This window comes from Neolamprologus brichardi, chromosome 17 (assembly GCF_056152115.1).
Source record: "Neolamprologus brichardi isolate AB-2024 chromosome 17, ASM5615211v1, whole genome shotgun sequence".
NCBI lineage: Eukaryota > Metazoa > Chordata > Actinopteri > Cichliformes > Cichlidae > Neolamprologus > Neolamprologus brichardi.
In genome coordinates this window covers 35664703-35689050 of record NC_142120.1, presented here as the reverse complement: position 1 = coordinate 35689050, position 24348 = coordinate 35664703, and the positions used below count along the sequence as shown (strand labels likewise).

Genomic DNA, 24348 nt, shown 5'->3' with positions numbered 1-24348 from the left:
GAGAAGGCCAGCTAAAGTTCAAACCAGGTAAAAATGTGCTTATTACTTTTATATATTAAAGCTGATAAAGTTTTCCATTCAATAATAACAGCAAGAACACAGCTGGGTCTCTCTTTGTCTAAACGTGGTCTTTCTCAATTCTGTGTGCCATGAATTCTGTGTTGTTTCCTGCTGCATCATTGCTCAGGAGCTGTCACAAAATGACCTTTGGCTTCACATCTACCCGTCACCAGTAGTAACTCATCATAAATTGTGTTTTTCCTGCATACATAAGTAGGCTTGGCTTGAAGTTGCTCCTCTCTTTAGCGCAACCGGAGTCATTCTGTAGATCATGAAGAGCCAAGCAAGTCTAAATGTGTGAGACACCTGAAATCAAGCATCAAGTTCAGTTGTATACTTAGAAAGGCTCTATTTTGCTTTTTGTTTGCTTTGAACCAGCTCGGCCTGCCACTTGCAAATTTCCCCTCTTGAGGAATGTAAACAATAAAGGGTTGTCTTATTTGGAAATTCATTGGAAATTCAAATTAGTGTTGTTTTGTCCATAAAGCGCACATAAAGGTTGATGACATGCTCAGCTACTTGCAGTGGTAACTTGGAAAATGCTTGGAGCCTTCTTATTATTTCTCTCATAAAAGCGGTGTTTCTCCTCTGCCCCGCTTCCTGATCCATGCATTCAAACTGTGTCTTGAATATTAAATTAACTCCTTGAAATAGCTCTAATTTCAGACGAAACCCAATTGTGATCTATGGCTATACCCAGACAGAACTCCGGTCTTGGCAAACTAGGCGTTGCAGATGCGATACAATTTTTGCCTAATGCACTTCAGATTAAAATCAAATTGTTGGCCTCATAGTTTGATTTGATTCCCTTTATTGAAGTATTACTACAGTTATGTCAACTGACTTTGTTGATTCTACTGTCATAATACCTGCTTATTTTTAATAGTGATACTGTCCAAGGCACATGATCACCACCACCCCCTGTAGAACTGTTGCCATATGTCCTACCAACCAGCTCCACTAACAGAAGCCAAGTGTACGCCCTCAAAAGATAAGGTTTCAACCTTAAATCAATGGCATTAGTGAAGTAGATGCTGTTTAACTGGTAATGTTATCCCGCCTTCCTCCTACCTAACTGTTGTATTCATCACAAGTCAGCAGGTACACAACGAGGAGGCTTAAAGAGGCACAGGCTGCAATTATCACTAGAGTCACAAATGTCATCCTCGGCTTTTTTTTCTGATGCCAGGAGAGACCGAGATGGTGGGGGTGACCACAGAGACATGCGAGGGGTCAAAGGTTACTCACAAAGAAAGAGATGGTGCTGGAGAAAGTGATGTAACATCTGGTGTCTGTGAGTCTATAGATGAGCCCGCTCTTCCCGCTCTTCTCCGCTAACAGGAAAGCAGAACAGAACTGCACACAACTGAATATTCAGGCTTTGAGTTTCACATTTCACATATCCGGCTTCTGTTTGTCAGCCAAACATTGAAAAAAAAAAAAGTTCAGTGCAGTCATGATCATATTTAAATAATTTTCAGCAGCTCTTTACACCCACTTTTTTATTTCCTCCCCTTGGCAGTTGGACTAAACTGAGGAACACATGGGGTTATGTGGTTTTGTCAAATGACTAAACCTTGGCAGTGAACATGCAAATGAATTCTGGCAGCTTTGATGCTCCTAAAATAGAAAGAAAAAAGCAGGAAGTAGTCACCTTCATATCTCTGCTCCACCCTCGTCTTCTATCCTCTCCCTCAACCTGATTTACCATGTAAAACAAAGTTATAGGTTGTAGCTTGTTTTTCCTTCCCTCATCACTGTTTGAATAGTGGTGCCTGAGATTTAGGAACCATAGAGAATTGCCTCAATCTAAAGAAAGCAATGTCATTTCCTTTCCGAAACCCTAGACTAAGTTGTATTTGTTTTTAGTGCTACGTTTTTTGCACTTGATACGTATGGCTGATGTTAATATTGCTAATACTGGTTTTTGAGGCCTGGTTCGAAAAGCAGACAATGCCATATTGTTAAGCCAGACAAAGTAAATAATACCATTTACTGTAACAGGGCTAGAAGAAGAAGGTCCCGAGTGTTTGGAGTTTACATTTACTCGTCCTAGTTTCCTGCCACAGTCCAGAGGCACATGTGTTTGGTTAATTGCTGATTACAAATGTGAGTGGGAATGATGATCTGCCTCTTTGTGTTAGCCCTGTGATGGACTGTTGACCTATCCAGTGTGTACCCCACCTCTCACCCTGTGACAGCTGGGCTAGACTCCAGGCGCCCCTGCTACCATGAACTAGATAAAAAGCAAAGAGGTTGGATGTTGCATTTATGCTTTATTTTCTGAAAGCCATAAGTAGGCTTGGATACTACTATGGTATACCAGGGTATTTAGAAATCTTGATGGTAAAGTTTTTAATACCATCAAAAAACCAAAGTAGGGCTGCCACAAACGATTATTTTGATAGTCGACTAGTCACCGATTATTTTTGCGATTAGTCGACTAATTAGATCATCATCCATTGGACATAAAACGTACAGCTTATTGCACCAGCAGCATCTGCTCTTATATAACTATCATTAGCTTACAGCTTTAAGTGTTTAAGGTATGTGCTAATTAAAAATAAAGACAAGATGATAGTTTATTGAATTTTAATGACATTTGCAGATTGTTTCGGTGAAGTTTAATAAACTCCTTGCTATCTAAAATATAACAGGACACCGGAGTAAATTCTTGAGCATCTCACACTTCTGATAATCAGCTGTCTGCTTGACGTTTATTCAGCTGTGTAAAAACTATAACTTTAATCTCAGCCAAACAGATTTACTCAGGAACAAATAAAATACTGAAAAAAGCCAAACAATAACATTTTTAAGTTATCTAAGTGACTTATATATCATGTTTAACCTGAGTAGTGAAAGACGGTGGTGGGTTTGAAAACGATTAGCCGGGAGTCCGGTGTTCTCACGGCTCTAGTGAGCCTAGCCCCCAGCTAGCTATCGAGCTAGTGGGTAACAGACGTCTCCGAAAACGTCGGAGCGCTTTTGAAAATATGTGGTGTCTTGATAAACTGAGCAGATATTTGAGGTTTACACAGCTACATTCTCGCCTGAAAATATGTTAAACGTTTATTTTGTGACCCAGAAAGAATAATAAGAGTAATATTAAAACTAACTAGCTGCCGCCATTGTTGGAATCTGAGCTGGGCCGCGCTATGAATTCTGGGACAGTTTCTTCTTCTTCGGGGTTTAACAGCAGCTGGCATCCTTGTACATGCAGTGCTGCCATCTTCTGTTTCAGTCCGTTATTACACTCTTAAATCCTACTACTTATTCCTGCGTCTTTTGGGATCTTACAAAGCTTCAAACGACGCGTCGACTATTAAATCAGTCATTGACGATTTTGATAGTCGACGTAATCGTGACTAGTCGACTAATTGTGGCAGCCCTAAACACAAGTGCTTCTTATTTTATTAAACAGATGTGAAGATGCCATGTTGAGGTCATGTGTTGTAGTGCGCTTCATAAAAATGCCATTACCATTAACTCTACTTTGTCAAACAGTCATCTGAACTCTTTGGGCTTTAAAGGATGTACACAGTGATCACTCAACCAAGTGCTCTGGTTGATTGGTTTTATAAGAGTGTCCCACCATATGTTTCATAAATGTCTGGAAGATATAAATAAATAGATAGCACTGAGTGCTAACACAGGAAAATATGTTTATTGCTCATGCAGTTGAACAAAAAGATTCAGAGAATGCTGTTCAAAAGACGATCACATGTGGACACTTTGTACATATTTTTTGTATTAATTATACGTCGCTGCTCAGTAGTGTTTAGGGCGACCGCTGGCAGGCTGCAGTCACAGCTGTCACTGGCAGATTTACTCAGCTTTGATGCATCTAACTCTGTGGGCTAATCAAAATAAAGTAAATTGTAATTTTTGTCTTGTAGCTCAACATGCTACTGTTTGTACAGATGGCTCTATGGGAAAAGAAGCATCTCACTGAGCTGTGTATTCTTTTTTAAATTGTTATAAACTAGTGAAGTTCTTATATTCTTGTTAAACAAACCTGTCTGTATTGCTTTTTCCTCTGGACTTTTCTCCTTTTCCCGAAGGAAAAGTTGTTTCTCTCTCTGCCTTGTGTGTATGTCCTTTTTCATTTTAAAAAGCAATGAAGAAGAAGCAGCTTAGCCCAGTTTTACATTTGGCTCAGTGCCCACTCTCAAAGTTACGAGTCTCACTGGCTAAAGGCAGAGTGGAAGCCTCTGTGTTTACCAGATGCAGCTCTCATTTCCGGGTGATCGAGGCTAATTGTGGTTTCTGAGGCGTTACCATGGAGGCTAATTGAATGTGAGTAGCACAGTCACCACATCCATGTGACAGAAGAGATCCTCAGCAGCTGCAGGACACAACAAGCTGGTCTCCTGCTGCTTTTATTCTCTTTTTATAATTGAATACTGTGATTAGCTATTTATATAAAAGCTGAAGTGTTCTGGAGCACTACACTGTGTGTCTGCATTTCCAGGAGCCTGTCCCCTGCAGTGCACTGCGTCCTAAACTTGTTTCTGTCACAGTGGTCTTTTCAAAGCCTTTTTGGCCTTTATGGGCCAGATATGCTTGCTGTGATGGTGCATGCAATCAGTGACATTGCTGCAGCTCCTCAGTGTCAGTGCTGAGGGTGCAAGTAAGTTTAGAAAATGTGTTCAAATGAAGGCCCACGCAGACACATTTTCTCCTTAAGTCATCTGTTTTCATCTCTTGTTGAAACAAATTTATGAAATGAATCTTGACTGACGTCTTTATCGTGTAGTTCTTTTGCAAATGTCTACAGAACAGTTGTTGTCCTCGCCGATCTTACACGCTTGCTTCATAGCATTTGGTTATAGTCATCTAATTTCCCGTCCAAGTTTTTACTCCACTGCGAGTTTTGTTCCATATGTATTTTGTCACATGTGCCCTTGTTGACCCTGCTGTTGTCGGATAATGACCATCTGTTTATGTTTTTGCAGCTTGAACCAAGCCAAACCAAAACTGCATCTAAGGATCAGTAAACAACTCTTTATGTGTGGTGTGGTATCTTGAACATTTTCCCAGTATTCAAACCCAGTGGGGATATTTTCTTCTTCTTTTTTTGCCTTTACGTTGTTGGTGGTAATATCTGGACTTACTTGGACTCACACATGAGCAGAAGTTTGGTGTGACTGGCAGATCACCTTTTTGGTCTTAACATTTCTTTGGTCGTTATGACCACATTTCAAACAAATGTCCAAAGAAAATACAGTGGATGTGATTTTATTTCCAAAAAAGGCAAGTCTGGTAGTAATTCTAGATCATATTGTCAGGGTTGCAGTACACGTGATGGCCTGTGTCCTCTCATCTTTTGACAGTTTTGAATTTGACTCAGTTTGTTGTCAACTTTCGTCAAACAAGTCTGTGCACAAACAATAACATGAGGCAAAATGGATCCATGCTTTCATACTCTTTACAGCTAATTCTGCTCCTGCTCTCCAAATGTTGTTCTCCGAATGTAGTCTCAGTTTACTGATCTTAGGAGTAGCACCTGATGTGTCTTCATCTGCTTCAAGGTTCAGCCTGTTGTTCATTCAGAGATGCACTTCTCCATTCCTTGGTTTAACAAGTGGTTTTTTGAGTTACTGTTGCCGTCCTATTGGCTCAAAGCAGTCTGGCCTGCTCTGGCCCTCTGATTTCTGATATTAACGAGGCTTTTTCACCTTTACAAATACCGTCATGCTACCTAGTTACTCGACTCCATGCTGTCCAAGTCCAACTTCTTAGAGGGACAAATGGCGCTCAGCCCCACGGGATTGAGAAACGGGTGGCTGTAGCTCTGGAGAGCAGGTCGTCTACTGTTCGGAAGGTTGGTGGTTCGATCCCTGGCTCCTCCTAGTCTACATGCCAAATATCCTTGGGCAAAGTATTAACCTCAAGTTGCTGTCCAGTGCATCCATTGAAGTATGAATATGTCTGAATGGTAGTTAGTAAAACTTAAAAGCATAGAAGACGGTGCTTGTGTGAGTAGATGATGGGTGGTATGAGCGCTTTGAGTACTCCGGGAGATTAGAAAAGCGCTCGGACAGTCTCGGTCGTTGTGTCCTTGGGCAAGACACTTCACCTACCGCCTACTGGTGTTGGCCAGAGGGGCCGATGGCGCGATATGGCAACCTCGCTTCTGTCAGTCTGCCCCAGGGCAGCTGTGGCTACAACTGTAGCTGCCTTCACCAGTGTATGAATGTGAGAGTGAATGAATAGTGGTATTGTAAAGCGCTTTGAGGGTCCTGAAAAGCGCTATATAAATGCAATCCATTATTATTATTAATCCATTATTATGTAAGAATCAGTCTATTTACCAGTTTGAGCAAACAAGTTCAAGACAATCTGTCTGTAGTCATTGCCCATATGGAAAAGAAATAGTAAAAACTTACATGATTTACTCATGAAAGTGGCCACTTTCTCATTACTTTCATATATTGTTTTAGTAAGTATCCAAAACATACTAGTTTCATTGTATAATTTTTCAAGGGATCTTATATCTGTTTTCACTCTTGTATGCTTTTCATGCAAGTTTCACACAAGACAGATACAAACTTTATAAGATTTTTATATATCTTTTCCATATGGGTGATTTTTGTCAGATTTTTTTTATTGCCACTATATTGACGGTGCTTACGGTCTTTAGCTCCTTTTTAGCATGATAAGAAGAGTCACATGTTATTCTGCAGCCTTGTTTAACAGCATTGTTTTACTCCCAGAGACTCTAAACTCTTCAGCTTTTTGCCATAAAAATGTCAGTATTGTGATGTGAGCTCTGATCCCTGGACTTGCTTTTTTTTATTAATTGGAAATTTACAATTTTAGTACAAAAATCCTGTGATGTCACCTCCAACATAGGCAGGAACTTAACTGTCTTTTGTCCTCCCTGTTTACTTGTAGGAAATCAAACCCCAGAGTCATTACAATCACGGCTACAGCGAGAATGTCAGCCGTAAAAACCACGTGGATGACTACAGCACCTGGGACATTGTCAAAGCCACACAGTAAGTGGATTGTGTGTGTTATTGTTATCACAGCAGTGTGACTTATGAAGGTGACGTTGTTGTCTAGTTACCAGCTGGTCTAATAGGAGCCCGCATCTTTGCGTGTTTATTTCTGTGTTTTTGTGTTTATTTCTGTGTTTTTGTGTTGTCAACATACCGCAGGTTTTAAATCTGAATGTTTTCATCGGTGGTTTTCTGATTCACTGAATGCTAAAGAAGGTCAGGACATGAGATGACTTATTGTTGGGAAGAGACGAAGCTTGAAAATATGTTCCTGATGAAAAAGTGGCTGTAACACTGGAGACTAGATTTATGTTATTTTGATTGGAGGTTGAGATTATTCACTTGCCATCTTATGCCACAGTGTGGGTGTCTTGTTTGGGTGTTTGCTTTTTTTATTTTCCAGTTTTGTGTGTAGATTTTCTTAGCATCTCTTAGTTTTATGTATTTCATGCTGTGTTTGTTTATGTTTGTGCATTTGTACATACTTTAATCCTCCCCCTCTGCCTTAGGTACGGCATCTTCGAGCGCTGCAGGGAGTTGGTGGAGGCAGGTTTCGATGTTCGGCAGCCAGACAAAGAAAACGTAACGCTCCTTCACTGGGCCGCCATCAACAACAGGATAGACTTGGTCAAGTGAGTTAATTCACATCATGTGTTGAGGTTGTCAGGTAGTTAGAGCTCTTTGGTCAGCTCAACAAAATGTACAAGACGTCTTCTGGTTTCATATAAAGAACTGAATTGAAGAAACAAACCAAGTTAGTCTTACACATTTCAATATTTTTGTAAAACTGTAACACTTCCCACCCAGTGAGTCAAACAATTGTTTCTATTTGTGTTGATCTCCATTCATTCATTTGCGTTTTCATCTTGCTTTTCCTTTTATTGACTTCCACTTCCTTTTTAATAGTTTATGTTGATGCAGTAAAATATGTGGATATTCATTACCTGCAGTGCCATTTACAGGATTATAAACTACAACTATAATTAGTTTCAGGCATGGAGGCAGCCTTTCACAGTACAGTGAAATGTATATCCCATCACATTGCCAGTAAACTGGCATTAAAATGACAGAGAATTGTACTGGTGCACTTCCATTGACAGATGAGGCAGATGTTGGGTTTAATGTAGCTGCTCTTGACTAGGTGCATGTTTGTGGTTGTGAACAGCAGGTCTCTTTCAAACTTGCTCACCTGGTTTTCAGAGAACCCATGTTACACCAGTAACCAAACTTTCAATGAAGAAAAATCTTTCTGATTATACTACACTGACAAACTTACAGTGTAATCAGATTAAATGCAGCATTTCTGCTTACATCAATGTGAAATAGCTGCATATCTAGCAGGCTATGTAGCTTATAGACTTAAATATTTAAAGAATGACTTTTTCCTAAATTAATGTAAATCTGATATTAAAATCTGATTTTATTTTTTTAAAGCTTTAAAATGTGGTTGAACAGCCTTATAAATGAGCTTGTTTCTTATAAAAAATGTTTCTTTTTCAATCTTTTCGTTTAAGTGACACAATTTAAAAGTTTAAGTTCAGTTTAAAACCTCACAAAAACATGTTTCAACTTGATTCTTAATAATGGAGAGATTGTCAAGATGCCAAATCTTGCCAAGTTGGTCTTAACTCGAGCATTTCGAGTGCCAGGTTGTAAATAAAATAGTGAAAGAACTGTGTTGAGCAACCATAAAAGACTGAAGAGGGGATTTATATTTGTTATACAGCCACACCTATTAATAGGAGGTCCATATGACAGGTATGCAAAGTGCAGTGCTTCACCTGGTGATTGTGTTTGTGTGTGCAGGTACTACATATCAAAGGGAGCTATAGTTGACCAACTGGGAGGAGACCTCAACTCCACACCTCTGCACTGGGCTACCAGGTGACACGCTGATATATGCTACTCACAGTCCACAGATCAGTGTTTTTATGTTTCGTCATTATGTTTTTTAATCTGACAGACACATTTTAGCTTCTCTGTGTTACGTTCAACAATGCTAGAGCTTCACTCGAACAAACATTTGTGAACTTGAGCCAAATCTATTGTTTATTCTTTTTTCTTTTTAAACCTCAGTGTTTGACAGAGTTAAATATCGATTTTCTTTGTAATGACCACTAATAACAAGGAAGAGCTCACATGACATCCACGCCTCTGAAGCTGTCTCCTCATGAATTATTGATACATTTAACGACAGGCATCTGCACCGTCACTGATACACTGACACCAAGGAGTCGTGTGTCACCCTCTGCTTTGACCCCCATAGCCTCCTCTCCAGCGCCCGGTAACCTTAAAAAAGCCCCCAGCCTCCTCAATCTGGATGACCTCAGAATAATAAGCAAATAACAGTACAGGGAAACCGATACACACTTTAACTCTCTCAGGCAATAAAGTTAAACTGAAGCTGTGAATTTCTGTCATTTTCACCTGTAGTTTCTCAAATCTTTATTGCCCTTTCTGGGACGTTTATATTGTAGACAGTGTTGGTCGTAAAAAGCCAGTTTGAAGATCCAATATACTGTATGCAGTAAAAGCATGCAGCCACCATAGAAATAAAATGATAAGAAGAGGCAGGCCGTCAGCCTCAAGGCTTCATCAATCATGTGAGGGCCATTTGAGATGTAGATGTTTACCTTGGTCACCAACTCAAAGCAATTAAGGAAGCCTGGGCCTCTAACAGACACATCGTTTTATCTTGTGCTAGCTGTGCAGTAAAACTTCAAGATCAGTTTGTGCGTCTTTTAAATGATCCCTTTATTGTGTGTTTATCTTTTCTAGACAAGGCCATCTATCTATGGTGGTGCAGCTCATGAAATATGGTGCTGACCCGTCTTTGATCGATGGCGAGGGCTGCAGCTGCGTCCATTTGGCCGCCCAGTTCGGCCACACTTCCATCGTGGCCTACCTCATTGCCAAAGGACAGGTAGAGAACACAAACGCTGCAGCTCAGTATTTTCACAAGAGTGAATGTGCTTATGTGGATTTTTCTGGCATATGGTTAAAAGTCTTGTTGCTGCCAGTGTGAGATACAGTAACATATATCCCTCCGCTGGTTTGCTTTCCGGTTGTTTGTTTGTTTTTTAAAGCCACTCTGAGAGTAGTCTGTATTTTAATAATGCCAGTTCTCTCCATCAGGGGGAGCCTTATTGCCTCTCTTTAGCCTCGCCGTGGCTTTTTCAGCTTCTTCAGATGTGGTCATTTGTCTTTCCTCTGTAACAGGATGTGGACATGATGGATCAGAATGGCATGACTCCACTAATGTGGGCGGCTTACAGGACACACAGGTGTGTTTGTTTTAAATGTCTGTTTTTACTTTGCATCTTTCAATTTGTCCCATCATTCTTTAATCCACAATTATGTCCAAACAGTTTATTTTAACTGGCAACACTTCACTGGTTTGTATTCCCAAATTTATTGAGCTCTTTTACAAGATGATGTCAGGGAAGCTCTGTAGCAGGACAATGGCCCTAAACATCAAACTAAATCCAGATTCAAATGAATCCAGACTGAGAAAATGTGTCTTTTGGAGAGGGCCCCATTAGGAAGAGAGTCATCGCGGAGAGCTGTTGACATCAGACGTCCTTAGAATTCGCTCCCAGAGATGCTAGTGTGCTGTTATTGCTGCTGAAGGAGGTCTGCACAGTTATTAAATCCAAGACTTTCCACCAGCAATGCAATAAAGTTCAGTAAAACCACAGAAGATTCTAATTGTTTCTGTGTTTTCTTGTGTTCTTGTGGCTTATATTAAGATCAGGTCCCGTTTTACAACCAATCAATTGAGGAAAAAAACAGGAAATTCCAGTGGGATTGCATACCTTCCCCTACCGCTGTAATTTACCACTGACAAGATATGTTAATTCTATAGTAGAACTTAGTTATAGTATTTAATAAATATATACACAGTGGTCACACAAAGGCGGGTTCTTCATGTTGCTCCTCAGCTTCATATGAATATTCCCTAATCAGCTGTTTTTCTGGGATTTTGCATTTTAACTTCGTGGTTCATATAGAAGGAAATGGTCGCAATGTAGCAGCGCGAAGGTTTCACGATGAGGAAGTGTGTAAATAAAACCATTTTTTTATGAAGAGCCTGTTTGTAAGATGCACTTTAGTTTGACTCATCTTGCCTGGATCTCCTCCTCTGTGTGACAGTGTGGATCCCACCCGGCTGCTGCTCACCTTCAACGTGTCTGTCAACCTGGGTGACAAATATCACAAGAACACGGCGCTGCACTGGGCCGTGCTGGCCGGCAACACCACCGTCATCAGCCTGCTGCTGGACGCCAACGCTAACGTCGATGCACAGAACATCAAGGTAAGCCACGCTGTGAATCAGCGTCTCCCTGTAACCGTGCCAGGCTGTTAGCCAGGATGGCAGCCTCTTCTGGATCTTCTTTCAGTGCGCACACAGCTAAAATATGTCTTTTAAATGTACGCAGCAGCTGTTCTTTTTATTATTTTTCAGGGCGAAACACCACTGGATCTCGCCAAGCAAAGGAAGAACGTTTGGATGATCAATCACTTACAGGAAGCACGGCAGGCCAAAGGCTACGACAGCCCGTCCTACCTGAAGAGACTGAAGATGGACAAGGTAGAAACACAGACATGGTTACACTAGCCAGAAACCAAGCGCAGAGGCTTTGTAAATAAGTGAAAGGCACAACATCAATGCTACACAAAAAACGATTATCATCGTAGCAGTCCAAGTCGCATTTGAAGAATAAAATCAGGTCCAGCTGTCTAAACTTTGCCATTAAAGCTCTTTCATCTTTTCATTTCCAGCAGACATGCTCAGACCTGCCTGCTCAGGCTTAGCCTCTTTCTGCACTGCCACAGCATGTCTGCAGTTGTCAGAGAGTCAGATCTGTTATGATGCGTCATCATGGTCATTCACTTCCATCCTGATAAAGAACCTTTAAAGAAAGTCTGAGCTTGACTGATGTGTTAAGTGGGCGTTAAAGCCAGAGTAACCTATGTCTGTGCTTAATAATTCCCACTCTCATAGAAGATCCAGACTTTTTCCCCCTTTCTCTCAAGAGATTTTTTAGAACAGTAGTTATTAACAGTGCTTAAAATTCTGTTTGAACTCTGCTTTCATTTTTCTGTTTCCATCTTTCTGTCTGTCTCCCTGGATACTCTTAGCTCATTAAGGTAAATTAGACAGAAATCTAGAACACAAACAAACTGAATATGTTTATAGATTTGAGAAGTAGAAGATAAACTCACCATCCCATTTTGGGGTGTCCACATTAGTCCAGCCTTTAGTTTCAGGCTGTGTGCTGTAGTGAGCTTTAGTTGTAGGTTTAGTTGTGGAATGCAGCTAACTTGATTAAATTGCTGCTTGAAATTGAGATATTTGCCATGGAAACCATTTTTTTTACCTTCTGGTAGGGATGGGTATTGATAAGATTTTCACGATTCCGATTCCATTTCCGATTCTGGTTTTTTTATTTAAAATGAGAACACTAAGGTCGATTAGCTTAGAACTTTGTTTTATATCTTCTCTGTGAACAAGATAGAAATTTAGGAGTAACATGGCCTTACAAACCCAACAGTGAGATCTTAAGAGATCCACAGCCTACGGCTCTTCAATGGGGTGTCACAGGGTCCCCGGGGGAAAAAAATTGTAAATGTAAAATAATAAAATAAATATTCTTCTGTAGCAATTACACAAGAATATCCAGTAATGTCCCTGCCTACAATTAAACACATTCACTTACTGAAAATCATCTGCTGTGGCAAATGGGTTCAAGCCTTTGACCACAAACTGAGTCACTGCTCGGTGACATTCGTCTATCCTGGCCTGAAAGGAGAAGCTACGGTAGACTGCAGCGAGAACTGCCAGCATCTGAGCCAGACTCTGTCTGTCTCATCATGGTCACCTAAATGCACAGTAATGGCAGGTTTTGTAATAAGGCAGATCGCGCTAACATAATATGCACTGTTAGTTGATTATTTACCTGCCGCATTAACGGGAGAGGACGTGCAAACGTTACCGCTGCTGCTGGGTTGAGATTCACGAGTCGAGCGGAATTAAAAACACGACATTCATTTAAGGTCATCGTGTGTTTTGTGAGCAAATGCTTTTGCATATTCGTAGTGTTTCCTCTCTTAAATGAAATATCTACTTTGCAAGTTGCCCTGTTGTCATCTGTTCTCGTAAAGTTATAACCAAACTTTTTAGCGTTTGAGGCGCCATGTTTCCTGCCAGGTAAATGACGCTCCGCAACGTGGTGACGTCATTTGGGGCGACTGGAATCGATAAGGGAATCGTTTGCAAAAATGGCAAACAATTCCAAGGAATTGAAACAGTTGTTTTCGATACCCATCCCTATTTTCTGGTCTAAAAAGCTTTAAAGTTATGGAAAATATCAATGGAGATTAAAAAAATCTGGTCAGGCTATCAATATGGATTCATTACGCAACCCAGGATCAAAAGGTCTTATGCATTTTTGTCAACATCAACTATGAAGGAGAGGGTCGAAGGACTTACAGCTTTGAGTGGTATAAACAGACAGTTAATTGAAAAATACACTTTGAAATCATGGCATCTGTCAGAACAGTCAAACTTACCATTTCTCCCTCCCCCTCATTGTCCCGTCCACGTGTCTCTGCTCCTCCAGGAGTTCAGGCAGAAGGTGATGCTGGGAACGCCCTTCGTGGTCATCTGGTTGGTTGGTTTCATCGCTGACCTGGACATCGACTCCTGGCTGATAAAGGGCGTCATGTACGCCGGTGTCTGGGTCGCAGTGCAGTTCCTCTCCAAGTATGTCTCAATCACAACAGTACAGAGATTACTAAAGAGATCATTACATCATATTTAGCACATTTGTTATCATTAGGTAATTGTGTGCATTTAAATGTTGGTTGATTAGATCTCAAGTGGCCTCAACTGTAGCGGTTGAACTGGAGCTCACATGAGGTGGACTTAAGAGAAAAAGTTTAACTGGATTTGTTTTGTTGTTTTTGCTCATAAATGTTTCTGTTCTGCTTTTAGTTTTCACCCCACAGGAAACATTGTTAGCTGCCAAAAGATTCGCACTCAGTCAAACACCTGACAAGGATGTGTCATTTTTAATAATCAGATAGAAATGTGTGTTGCACTAGGATGAGGAAAAATCTGTCTGTAGAGTTTAGTGTGACCATCGCGCACACCTAAGTGTCCTCACACTGCACATGAACAGAATCACAACTTGACACAGATTCATTGTCTGATCCTTTTTCAAACGCTCGGCCCCTTCTCCATGCACACATACAGACACTTTGTTACTCATTGTTTAATCCCCATTACCACCACCATCTGGGCCTGTTGGTAGGGTTCACTGTGCCTTGCAGTTAGCTCTCTGGCTACAATAACATTCATCATCCATGGTGTCAGCTTCATATTTACTGACAATCTTGGAATTCTTACTTGGTTTAACAAATAGTCGTGTGAGTAAATGCTGAGTCAAGCTGCAGTTTGTCATCAGCTAATGGCTTCGTGTATTTGTGCAGCTGTCTGACTGCAGCACAGAGAGAGGAAGCGTCATACTTCCTTGAGTCCACATGTGGTCAAAAGAGCAGGGTTAAATGTGTCATTCAGGGCCAAAGTTGTGACTAAGGCTGCGTTCACACTTCAGGTCTTGATGCTCAATTCCGATTTTTTGATCAAATCCGATTTTCTTGTCTGCTCGTTCACACTACAAATAAAATGTGACAGCAAACGCGCTCTAGTGTGAACGCTCAAAGCGGCCGCATGCGCAAAAGAAGACGTCACACACAACGCGCTGTGTTTAGACCCAGAGCAACAATATTGTTTGACTGATGGCCCTTAATATAAAGACTTCGGACTTTACGTTTTCCAATTTTTGCTTCAAGTTATTCTGTTATTTACATAATAATGTAAATAACAGAATAAATATCCTTATTGCTGTTTTAGAGGAGCGGTGCTTCAAAGGATAGTTGCAGATTTCTGTCAGAATCTGCAGATTATACAGTACAAATAAAATGTTCACGTTTCTCCAACGTTGTCTTCCCAACAGTTTCACCGGATGGACAGGAAGCGTTCACGATGTCTTCTCGGGCGCTGATAATTGGCGTCTGTCTCGTGTCAGTGACGTAAAAGACGGATTTAATGCGACTTGACCGTTCACACAGCTGTCGCTTTCTGAAACATCGGATATGTATCGGATTCAGTACCACATACGAAAGTGACCCAGATCGGATTTGCGCCGTTCACACTGTCACACCATGATTGGATATGGGTCGCATAGGGTCAAAAAAATTGGATTTGATGGGCTTTCGCCTGCAGTGTGAACGTAGCCTATGTGGGACAATCCAGTCTAGCAACAGTGAATGCATCACGCTGATGTGTTCAAAGTTTGCACAAATAGCATTCATGGAAAGTGTAGTGAGGTAGTGCCGCCTACTGCTAAACAGCTTCTCTTCTCTCTCTGTAGGGCTTTTTTTGACCACTCCATGCACAGCGCTCTCCCTCTGGGAATCTACCTGGCGACCAAGTTTTGGATGTACACCACCTGGTTTTATTGGTTCTGGAATGATATCCTTTTGTTTTTCGTGGACTCCACACCATCCAATGCACAAAATATCAAAGGATCTGAAATTAGAGCACCAAGACAGCCTGCCTTTACAGGTCATGCTCACTGAGAAGATTCAGGAAGATGAAATTAGCAGTTTTTGTAAGAAGGGTAAAAACAAAGCTCAGTAAAACTGGAAACCTGATAGGTCATCACTGTGACATTGTTGACAGTAACAAAAGAGAGTAAATGGGAGTGATTCAAACAGCTGTCTAAAGCCAAAAAAATAGAAATGTAATAAAATAATGTAGATGAGTTAAAAACACTTCTAGAAACACTTTCTGTGATGAGCGCGTTTGCGAGGACATCAGTCTTTACTCTCTCTGAGGAAAATTTAGTATCACTCACAATATCTGTGCAAAAAAAGTGTAAAAACTGTTTTCGGAGCAGAAAGCAGTGATATTATTTGGAGATGGTCTCAAACAGAAAACTTTCCATGAACATGTTGAATTAACTCGTGTGTAGTTTTGGACTTTAGCTGATTTAAGAGTCTTTTGCAGACAGAGAGACTTGCAATGTGGGGATTCAGTGTTTGACACTGCTTTATTATCAGCACTGTGGCTGCTGCTTTGAACAAGCACTAAAAGATTTAAAAAACTGTCTCTGAGGATCCAGCTTGACGAATTCCTCAGCATCCACTTCTGATCTATTTGTTAAAAAAGGCGATCAGTTGGCTTCTTGTGAAGCTCTTTTCAGCCTGCCGCTGTCATATTTTTCTTGGACTTGTGTGTGTGACACGTCATTTAACTGTAAAAATTATTGTCCACATGTTTGGGGTTAGTTCACTTATATGTTAAAGCAGTATCTTTAATCTTGATTTATGGATAAGTCATGCTACAAAGACCCTTTCATGAATCAGTCATAAATACGAGTACATGTTTTGTAAATGTGATTGCTGGGTGTGGAGAATCTTTTACGGGGTGGGCCATTTATATGGATACACCGTAATAACATGGGAATGGTTGGTGATATTAAAGTCCTGTTTGTGGCACATTAGTATATGTGAGGGGGCAAACTCCTCAAGATGGGTGGTGACCATGGTGGCCATTTAGAAGTCGGCCATCTTGGATACAACTTTTGTTTTTCCAATAGGAAGAGGGCCATGTGACACATCAAACTTATTGGTAATGTCACAAGAAAAACAATGGTGTGCTTGGTTTCAACGTAACTTTGTTCTTTCATGAGTTATTTACAAGTTTCTGACCACTTATAAAATGTGTTCAATGTGCTGCCCATTGTGTTGGATTGTCAATGCAACCCTCTTCTCCCACTCTTCACACACTGATAGCAACACCGCAGGAGAAATGCCAGCACAGGCATCCAGTATCCGTAGTTTCAGGTGCTGCACATCTCGTATCTTCACACCATAGACAATTGCCTTCAGATGACCCCAAAGATAAAAGTCTAAGGGGTCAGATCGGGAGACCTTGGGGGCCATTCAACTGGCCCACGACGACCAATCCACTTTCTAGGAAAAACTCAGGGAACGTGCCAGCTTCAGTGCATAAAGAGGGAAACACATCATGTAGCAGTTTCAAATATCCAGTGGCCTTGAGGTTTCCATTGATGAAGAATGGACCCACTATCGTTGTACCCCATATACCACACCAAACCATCACTTTAGTTGTTCCAACAGTCTTGGAGGGATCCATCCAATGCGGGTTAGTGTCAGACCAATAGCGGTGGTTTTGTTTGTTAACTTCATCATTCACATAAAAGTTTGCCTCATCACTGAACAAAATCTTCTGCGTGAACTGAGGGTCCTGTTCCAATTTTTGTTTTGCCCATTCTGCAAATTCTGTGGCTGATCTGGGTCATCCTCGTTGAGATGCTGCAGTAGCTGGAGTTTGTAAGGGTGCCATTTGTGAGTAGCTAATATCCGCCGAAGGGATGTTCGACTAATGCCACTCTCCAGTGACATGCGGCGAGTGCTACGCTGTGGGCTCTTGCTGAATGAAGCTAGGACAGCCACTGATGTGTCTTCATTAGTGACAGTTTTCTTGCGTCCACATTTTGGCAAATCCAACACTGAACCAGTTTCACGAAACTTAGCAAGCAGTTTGCTAACTGTAGCACGGGAGATGGGTGGTCTCGTAGGGTGTCTTGCATTGAAATCTGCTGCAATGACCCGGTTACTGCGTTCACCAGATAGCAACACAATTTCGATCCGCTCCTCACATGTTAACCTCTTCGACATGTCAATGGCTGTGAATAAAGAGAAACTTGTAAATAACTCATGAAAGAACAAAGTTACGTTGAAACCAAGCACACCATTGTTTTTCTTGTGACATTACCAATAAGTTTGATGTGTCACATGGCCCTCTTCCTATTGGAAAAACAAAAGTTGTATCCAAGATGGCCGACTTCTAAATGGCCACCATGGTCACCACCCATCTTGAGGAGTTACCCCCCTCACATATGCTAATGTGCCACAAACAGGACTTTAATATCACCAACCATTCCCATTTTATTACGGTGTATCCATATAAATTTCCCACCCTGTAGAATAAAGCTTATACTTTTGGCAGAAGCTAACTAAAGATTAGCAGGAAAATTGCTTGTGTGAGCAGGTTACAGAGCAGTAAGTTGGAATAAAGGTGCGGTCAGAGGAGAGAGATGTTTATGCAAAGAGCAGAAGGAGCTGATTGAAAATACGTGAAACAAGTGGAATCATAAAGCTCGAGCGTGTCTAAATGAAGGAGCTCCTCAGTTTTCTGCAGCTCTGTGTTAATATTTGTGAGAGCGTGTAGTGTAGCAGCTGGTAGGTGAAGGCTAACAGAGAGAGTGCCTGTTGCTCCCAGCACTGCTGCGTTCACTTTTTTTTTTAAATCAGTGAAAGAATTGGCTTTCTGTTCTGACGCTGCTAATTACAGGAAATGAAAGCAGAGGTCTCGTTTGTGGACGGCATTTAATTTTCTGCCTCGTTGCTCCCCTAATGGGAAGGCAGAGCAGGATACCTTTGGACTGAGTTTGCTGAAAACGATAACGCTGCTCTGAAGATGGTTTTGGTTATTTTATTTAAATGCTGCTGGTGTCCTCGGCAGATTTCTCACGCATGTTTGGTGCACTTTGATTACATTAACCATATATTGCTGACACGGCTCTATTACAGCAGCAGACAAGCTCTTGAGCTGCCAGCTTAGCATGTGTGCATTCATCTTGAAAAAGAGCAAAGGTTTGCTGGTGATACATTGTGTTTGCACATGAATCATTTACCAAAATAAGCCCTTTGAAAGATTTCAGATTTAACCATGTATGCAGTGAGAGGTCTCTTCTGCATATTCAGTTGAAGGGCATGCCGATTCATGTCCCAGAGTGTGTAGGCAGGTCAGCGTTTCTCGTGCAGCGCTGCAGAGTGTGGCATGTCTGCTGGAAACCGGTCAGCCTGTCACCCAGTTGTCAAGTTGACTGCTTGTTTTATACATTAGTACTCAGAATGTTTCTAATCTCATTTATGGAAATGAAGTGGCGTGCTCTCGAGAACACTGGATCATGGGGTGGCTGTAGCTCAGGTGGTAGAGCAGATCAGCTACTAACCGGAAGGCTGGTGGTTCGATCCCAAATACCCTTGGGCAAGATACTAACCCCATGTTGCTCTCCGACGCATCCATGTGACTGTGTATGAATGTTAGACAGTAAGCACTTAACAGTTTAGAAAAAGTGAATGGGTGAATGAATTGTATAAAGTTGTATGAAGCGCTTCAAGTGCTCAGAGTAGAAAAGCGCTATATAAGAACAAGTCCATTTACCATCATTTATAACTAGATGATGATAAATTTAATGTCACTGTTTACACTCCTGCATAGCAACAGCAGGAGACACAGAAAGGTTTTAAGTAAGCATTTCTCTGATGCTGTTAACTAAAAGAAAATTCAGATTAAGGATGAGCTGGATGTATTGTTTGCCCACATGTGTAAAAGTGTTTAAAGCTACTCAAAGCATCTCTCGAATGTTTTCTCTAAAGCTTGCCATAAGCGCTCGCTGCTATAAGAGACTAACAGCCACAGTTTTAGCCACTCTTTCCTGGACTTTCTAACAATTTCATCGTTTTCAGTCTTTTTAATGCACAAAAAGGGTACAAGTAGACATTCATCTCCATATTTGAGGAAGAAAGTTAAATGAAAGCAGGCTTCAAAATAAACCAGATCAACCATAAAGTCCATTTAGTGTGACATGTTTGCGTCACTAGAGGCAGAAAATAGCAGCTGATATACAGTATATCAATGTGAAACCAACATGTCATATTTCCATCATGTCTTCACTCCACTGACTGCATGTCTTGCTTCACCAGCTCTTATTCCTGTTATTTATGCAACCGTGGTGGACGGAGATCAATTCAGATGTTCCAAAAATGAGTTTAACATCGATGGGTAACTCATCTCGTCCCTCTCCCATATGCTCGTGAGAAAGTTGTTCCAGCTCTATCTAGCACTTTGTTTAAGGCGCACTCGAATGTCCTCTTTGTATTCTCCAGACTGTGCTGTCAGGGGAGGCATTGGCTTACCCTCTCTCACCCTGCAGGGCCCGGTTAAACAAATTGCGCACTGAGGCCCTGCACTGGAGGTTGGACGACTCCCCAGCTTCATGCATGCCTGCAGCTCAGATGAACTTGTTTTGAACTTTGATGTCCCCCCACCCCCACCCACCTGATGCTGTGGGAAAATCCACAGATTCACACAGACTTGTAATAAGCAGGCAGTCAAAATATTAATGCACAGAATTTGACAGAAAGAGTTTGACAGACACGTTGCACACCTTTCTTCTTCCTCCCAGGTTTAAACTAAGAGTTCTGACCCACTTTCTGCCATTGTGAGTCCATTATTGTTCTCAGGCCTGCTGTTGAAATGGGATCAAGTGACGTGGGTGGAGCTCTGTAAGAGCACGTTTAAGCCTTTTCCAGACTTGGATCATATTTTCCTCAGTACTAAGAAGGAAAAGAAGGGAAGAGGTTTCTCCTAAGTGGGTTTCGAGCAGGTGAATGTCTGAAATGGTTCAAATATGGCATTGAAATGGAAGGAGAGTATAGAGACTTGTGGCAATCATGCAGCTTTTTGTTTAATCAGTATGATTATGCACCATTTATCCTGCACTTGCTTAATTATACATCCTCTGCATGCTGTCATTAGTGACACGTATGACTCTGGGAAACCTCTTTCTCAGCCTGTGTGTCAGCTGCCTTTCCACCGCCGAGGCCTTCTAAAGAAAAATGGCTGCTGTGGGGACATGCTGACCATCACTCCCCAAGGAAGCATTGAGACCCATTTGTCTGAGGATTGGCATTGATCACCGGCCCCTCTTCAGCATCTTCACTAGTCATTGAGTTAGCAGACCAATTATGTGGTTCAGAGAGTGTTTAACTTAGCGGGTCATCTCAGAGGGCGCAGTATCAGCACCCAGGTCCTTACAGAGACACTTATGAAGATCAATGCGCTCTAAGGGATGTATAGGCCTCTATCACTTAGTCAGTGCAGTCATGGAGGTGCTGGAGGGTTTTTCTCACCAACAAAAACCACAGTGGTCACAGTGTTTCTTCATAGCTGCTTACAATACTGATTTGCTGCTGATCTCTGTTATCCTGAACCCTTATTGCCGCTTCAGTGTTGTCAGTTAGGAGGTTTGGTGTAACCTGTCACGTCTTATTTACATGCAGCATTTTTTGACAGAAGATTCAGCATGAAATGTTTGGTGTGCATCCTCTGTGTCCAGCACTTAATTTAAAAAAAAAGGATCAGGTTGTGCAACTGTAGCCAATATTTGAGTCAGAAGATGATACAGCTTAGATGGTTACAATAAACGTGCTTTTTTTGAAGGCCAGTAAAAAGGCCAAGCTCTCTCTTCTGGTTAAAAGGCCTAGCTTGTGGCTAGAGCTGCCTGTTCTCTGTTCGGTCCATATTTCATGTACCAACTTTTGGATCAATTGCAAATTAAATTATTGTTTTTCAGTCAAGTTTGAGATTTTAAAATAGGGGATTGTGACCAAGCCAGGGGTAGTTCTGACTGAGAAACTGAGCAACGCTCGCACAGCGGTGAATTTTCAGCCACAGCATGTCAGCTGAAAATTCACAACTACTTTATTGGTTGTTTTAGTGTAAACAGAAAATGATTTGGACCATAAACTATTTAAGAAAATCTTTATTAAGTTCATAAGGGAAATAAGAGAGTCATTTTTTCATAGGCTTCTCTGCACTTAGGCATCTTTTTACAGCCAAAAGAGTCGCCCCCTGCAGGCCTCTAGAAAGAATGCAGGCACTTTTCAAAGTGCAATAGTTTTGTGATGTATCCTGGTGACTTTGCTGATGCTTTGACTTTTCCGGGCATCAGTGTGAGGCTCACATGAAATCCTTGATACATATTAAATATGCTTCAGGCGTTCAGGCTCCTCTCTGCTCATTTTCAGGTTCAGATCTTGGTAGATGGCTACATACCTGCACAACTCCAAGTGTTCCCATCAGCCTCAGTGCAGCTGTGGTCATGAAGTTAACTAATTTCACCAGATATTAGTGGCACCATCATATAGTAGTATACACCTTACACCTTAACCCAACAACCAAACGATCCTGTGTTTGGTCCCGGGTGGTGACAGATCTGTTGGAGGTTATGGCAGGAAGGGCATCTGCCAAATCAAACACGGTGGTCCACCCTCTGTGGTGACCCCCTGTGAATAAAGGAACAGCCAAAAGAAGCTTTCTTTCTAGTCAGCAGTTACTGTAAACTAAGATGTTGAACAAATAGTTAGCAAAACTATGTTTTTGGTTATAGAATCTCTTCTTTCTGGATTAACAGACAGTGGAAATCAGCTAAATACCAAATCTAGGATCCCTGTACGTTAGAATCAGTTCAGATGTTTCAATTTCCCGAATATGATCTCAGCACATAAATGCAACACATTTGCCACCTTTTAGAAGGATCACCGTGATGTTGAGCACAGTTAATGGGCATCACAGTCACTAGTGTGAGGCCAGTTACACCAATTAAACCAGCTGCTATGAAAGAGTGTTTATATCTGTAGACTGAAACTCATGTGGCTGTAGTTTGTTGAATCACTCTCTGCTTCATGCTTTAGTGTTGGTCTGAATTCTCTGGTACTTTTTCACATCTGCATGTTACTCCAGGGTTTTCTCAGACACAGATGTGAGTATTTGGCAGTTTGGACTCCACAGTGTGACTCTGCTGTTTTCTCTGGGATTCAGCTGAGTCATGCACACCTGCAAAGCTGACTTAGACTGCAGCCAAAAGCTGGCACAGCGCACACTGTCTACGGGTAAACACAGGACCGTGAAACAGGCTGCTGATTTGCGTATTCGCCGAGGAAGAGAGCATCTCTGTTATGATGAACGGGCCTTACATGCTCTTAGATGCATGTGTTAACTCAGTTATGTAATAACTCTGATTCTCTGTGAAATACTTTAACTGTTTAAATCAGAAGCTGCTATGAGCTGCTTTGACAGGCTGACGCTTGGGTGGGTGGAGATGAGACGGCTGCTCCCTGCGTCACAGTTCACCTCGTAGTCAGGCTGCTATGACGAGAGAAAGTCTAACTCAGTGTAGTAACACTTCTGAAGCAACAGATCGGGCCGGGTGTTTCTATTCTCTTGCACAATAATGCAGTAGTTTCCAGGGAAAGTAAATCCCACGCTGCTTCTCTTATAACTCAGGAATGTGAAACATTCCCAGCTTAGAAACAGTTTGCTGATAAAGTGTTACATCTCCAACAAGATAAATGTGTCTAGACGTGGCTGTTTCTTATCGCCTTACATCGGCCACCGCGGCTGCTACACTGGTTTAAACTGAGGAGCTCACCGTTAAAGTTACAAATGGAAACCTGTCTTCTTCCTTGACCTCATGCACATCTCCCCTTTGCCACCGTCCACGTGCCCTTCCTCATTAACACCCTGGCTCTGTTCTACAACTTTGGTAAATCCTGGAAGTCTGATCCAGGAATCATCAAAGCATCCGAGGAGCAGAAGAAAAAGGTAAAACCTGTAAATTTTTTGGGTTTATTTCACAGAGAGGCTGTTCTCGTGGACTGAGCTTAGCGTTTGTTTTGACGTGTTGGTGTATGCTGGCACGAGGGCTAATGTCTCTCTCTTCCTCTCATTATCACACACTAATAGGAGACAACAGAGGCTCTTCTTGTTATCGGGCCCCACATCCCCATCCTGTGATTGATGAGAGCTAAATTTACCCTGCATTGTTAGCACAGAGCAGCGGCTGGGCAGTCGCCTCAGAACAAAGGCGACAGAGCCCTCTGTTCCCTGTGGAGGATCCCCGTCCAACTCTTGCTGTCCTTTGATGTCAAATTTTGGATTTATTTACTTTACTTTGAGATTTGTTGTTAAAGCAAGCTGATAAAACACCAGAGGAACAACATTAGCTAACGCAGGAACTGAGTCGTAAAAAGAAAGGCATTGAAATTGAATTGAGATCTTAAATTCATATAAGCCTTTGTCCCAATTCACTGTGAGTCAGCCAAGCTTCCAGTGTGAGCATTCAGCCTCAGCTCGGTCTTGTGTTGCAATGCCAAAGATGAATTTCCAGAGTTTTCATTCTTTTTTCTTTCTCTTTTTTTTACCCTCCCCAGACAATTGTGGAGCTTGCAGAGACGGGCAGCCTGGATCTGAGCATATTCTGCAGCACCTGTTTGGTAAAACTCTTTTGTTTGTTTTTGTCCCCAAGCAAACTTTAACTTCCAGCAAAGCAGATAACGC

At 41.6% G+C, this 24348-nt stretch overlaps 1 protein-coding gene across 1 annotated transcript in view; it reads left to right on the top strand.

Moving 5' to 3' along the window:
- The window catches only part of zdhhc17 (zDHHC palmitoyltransferase 17), a 37489-nt gene that overhangs the window by 6280 nt on the left and 6861 nt on the right, over positions 1-24348 (top strand). The window contains exons 2-12 of the mRNA XM_087831187.1: positions 6958-7061; positions 7574-7696; positions 8871-8948; positions 9843-9987; positions 10284-10348; positions 11217-11379; positions 11530-11655; positions 13688-13830; positions 15503-15605; positions 23491-23613; positions 24222-24284. Of these exons, the coding sequence (XP_087687313.1) occupies positions 6958-7061; positions 7574-7696; positions 8871-8948; positions 9843-9987; positions 10284-10348; positions 11217-11379; positions 11530-11655; positions 13688-13830; positions 15503-15605; positions 23491-23613; positions 24222-24284 (1236 nt within the window). The remainder of the gene's footprint in view (positions 1-6957; positions 7062-7573; positions 7697-8870; positions 8949-9842; positions 9988-10283; positions 10349-11216; positions 11380-11529; positions 11656-13687; positions 13831-15502; positions 15606-23490; positions 23614-24221; positions 24285-24348) is intronic.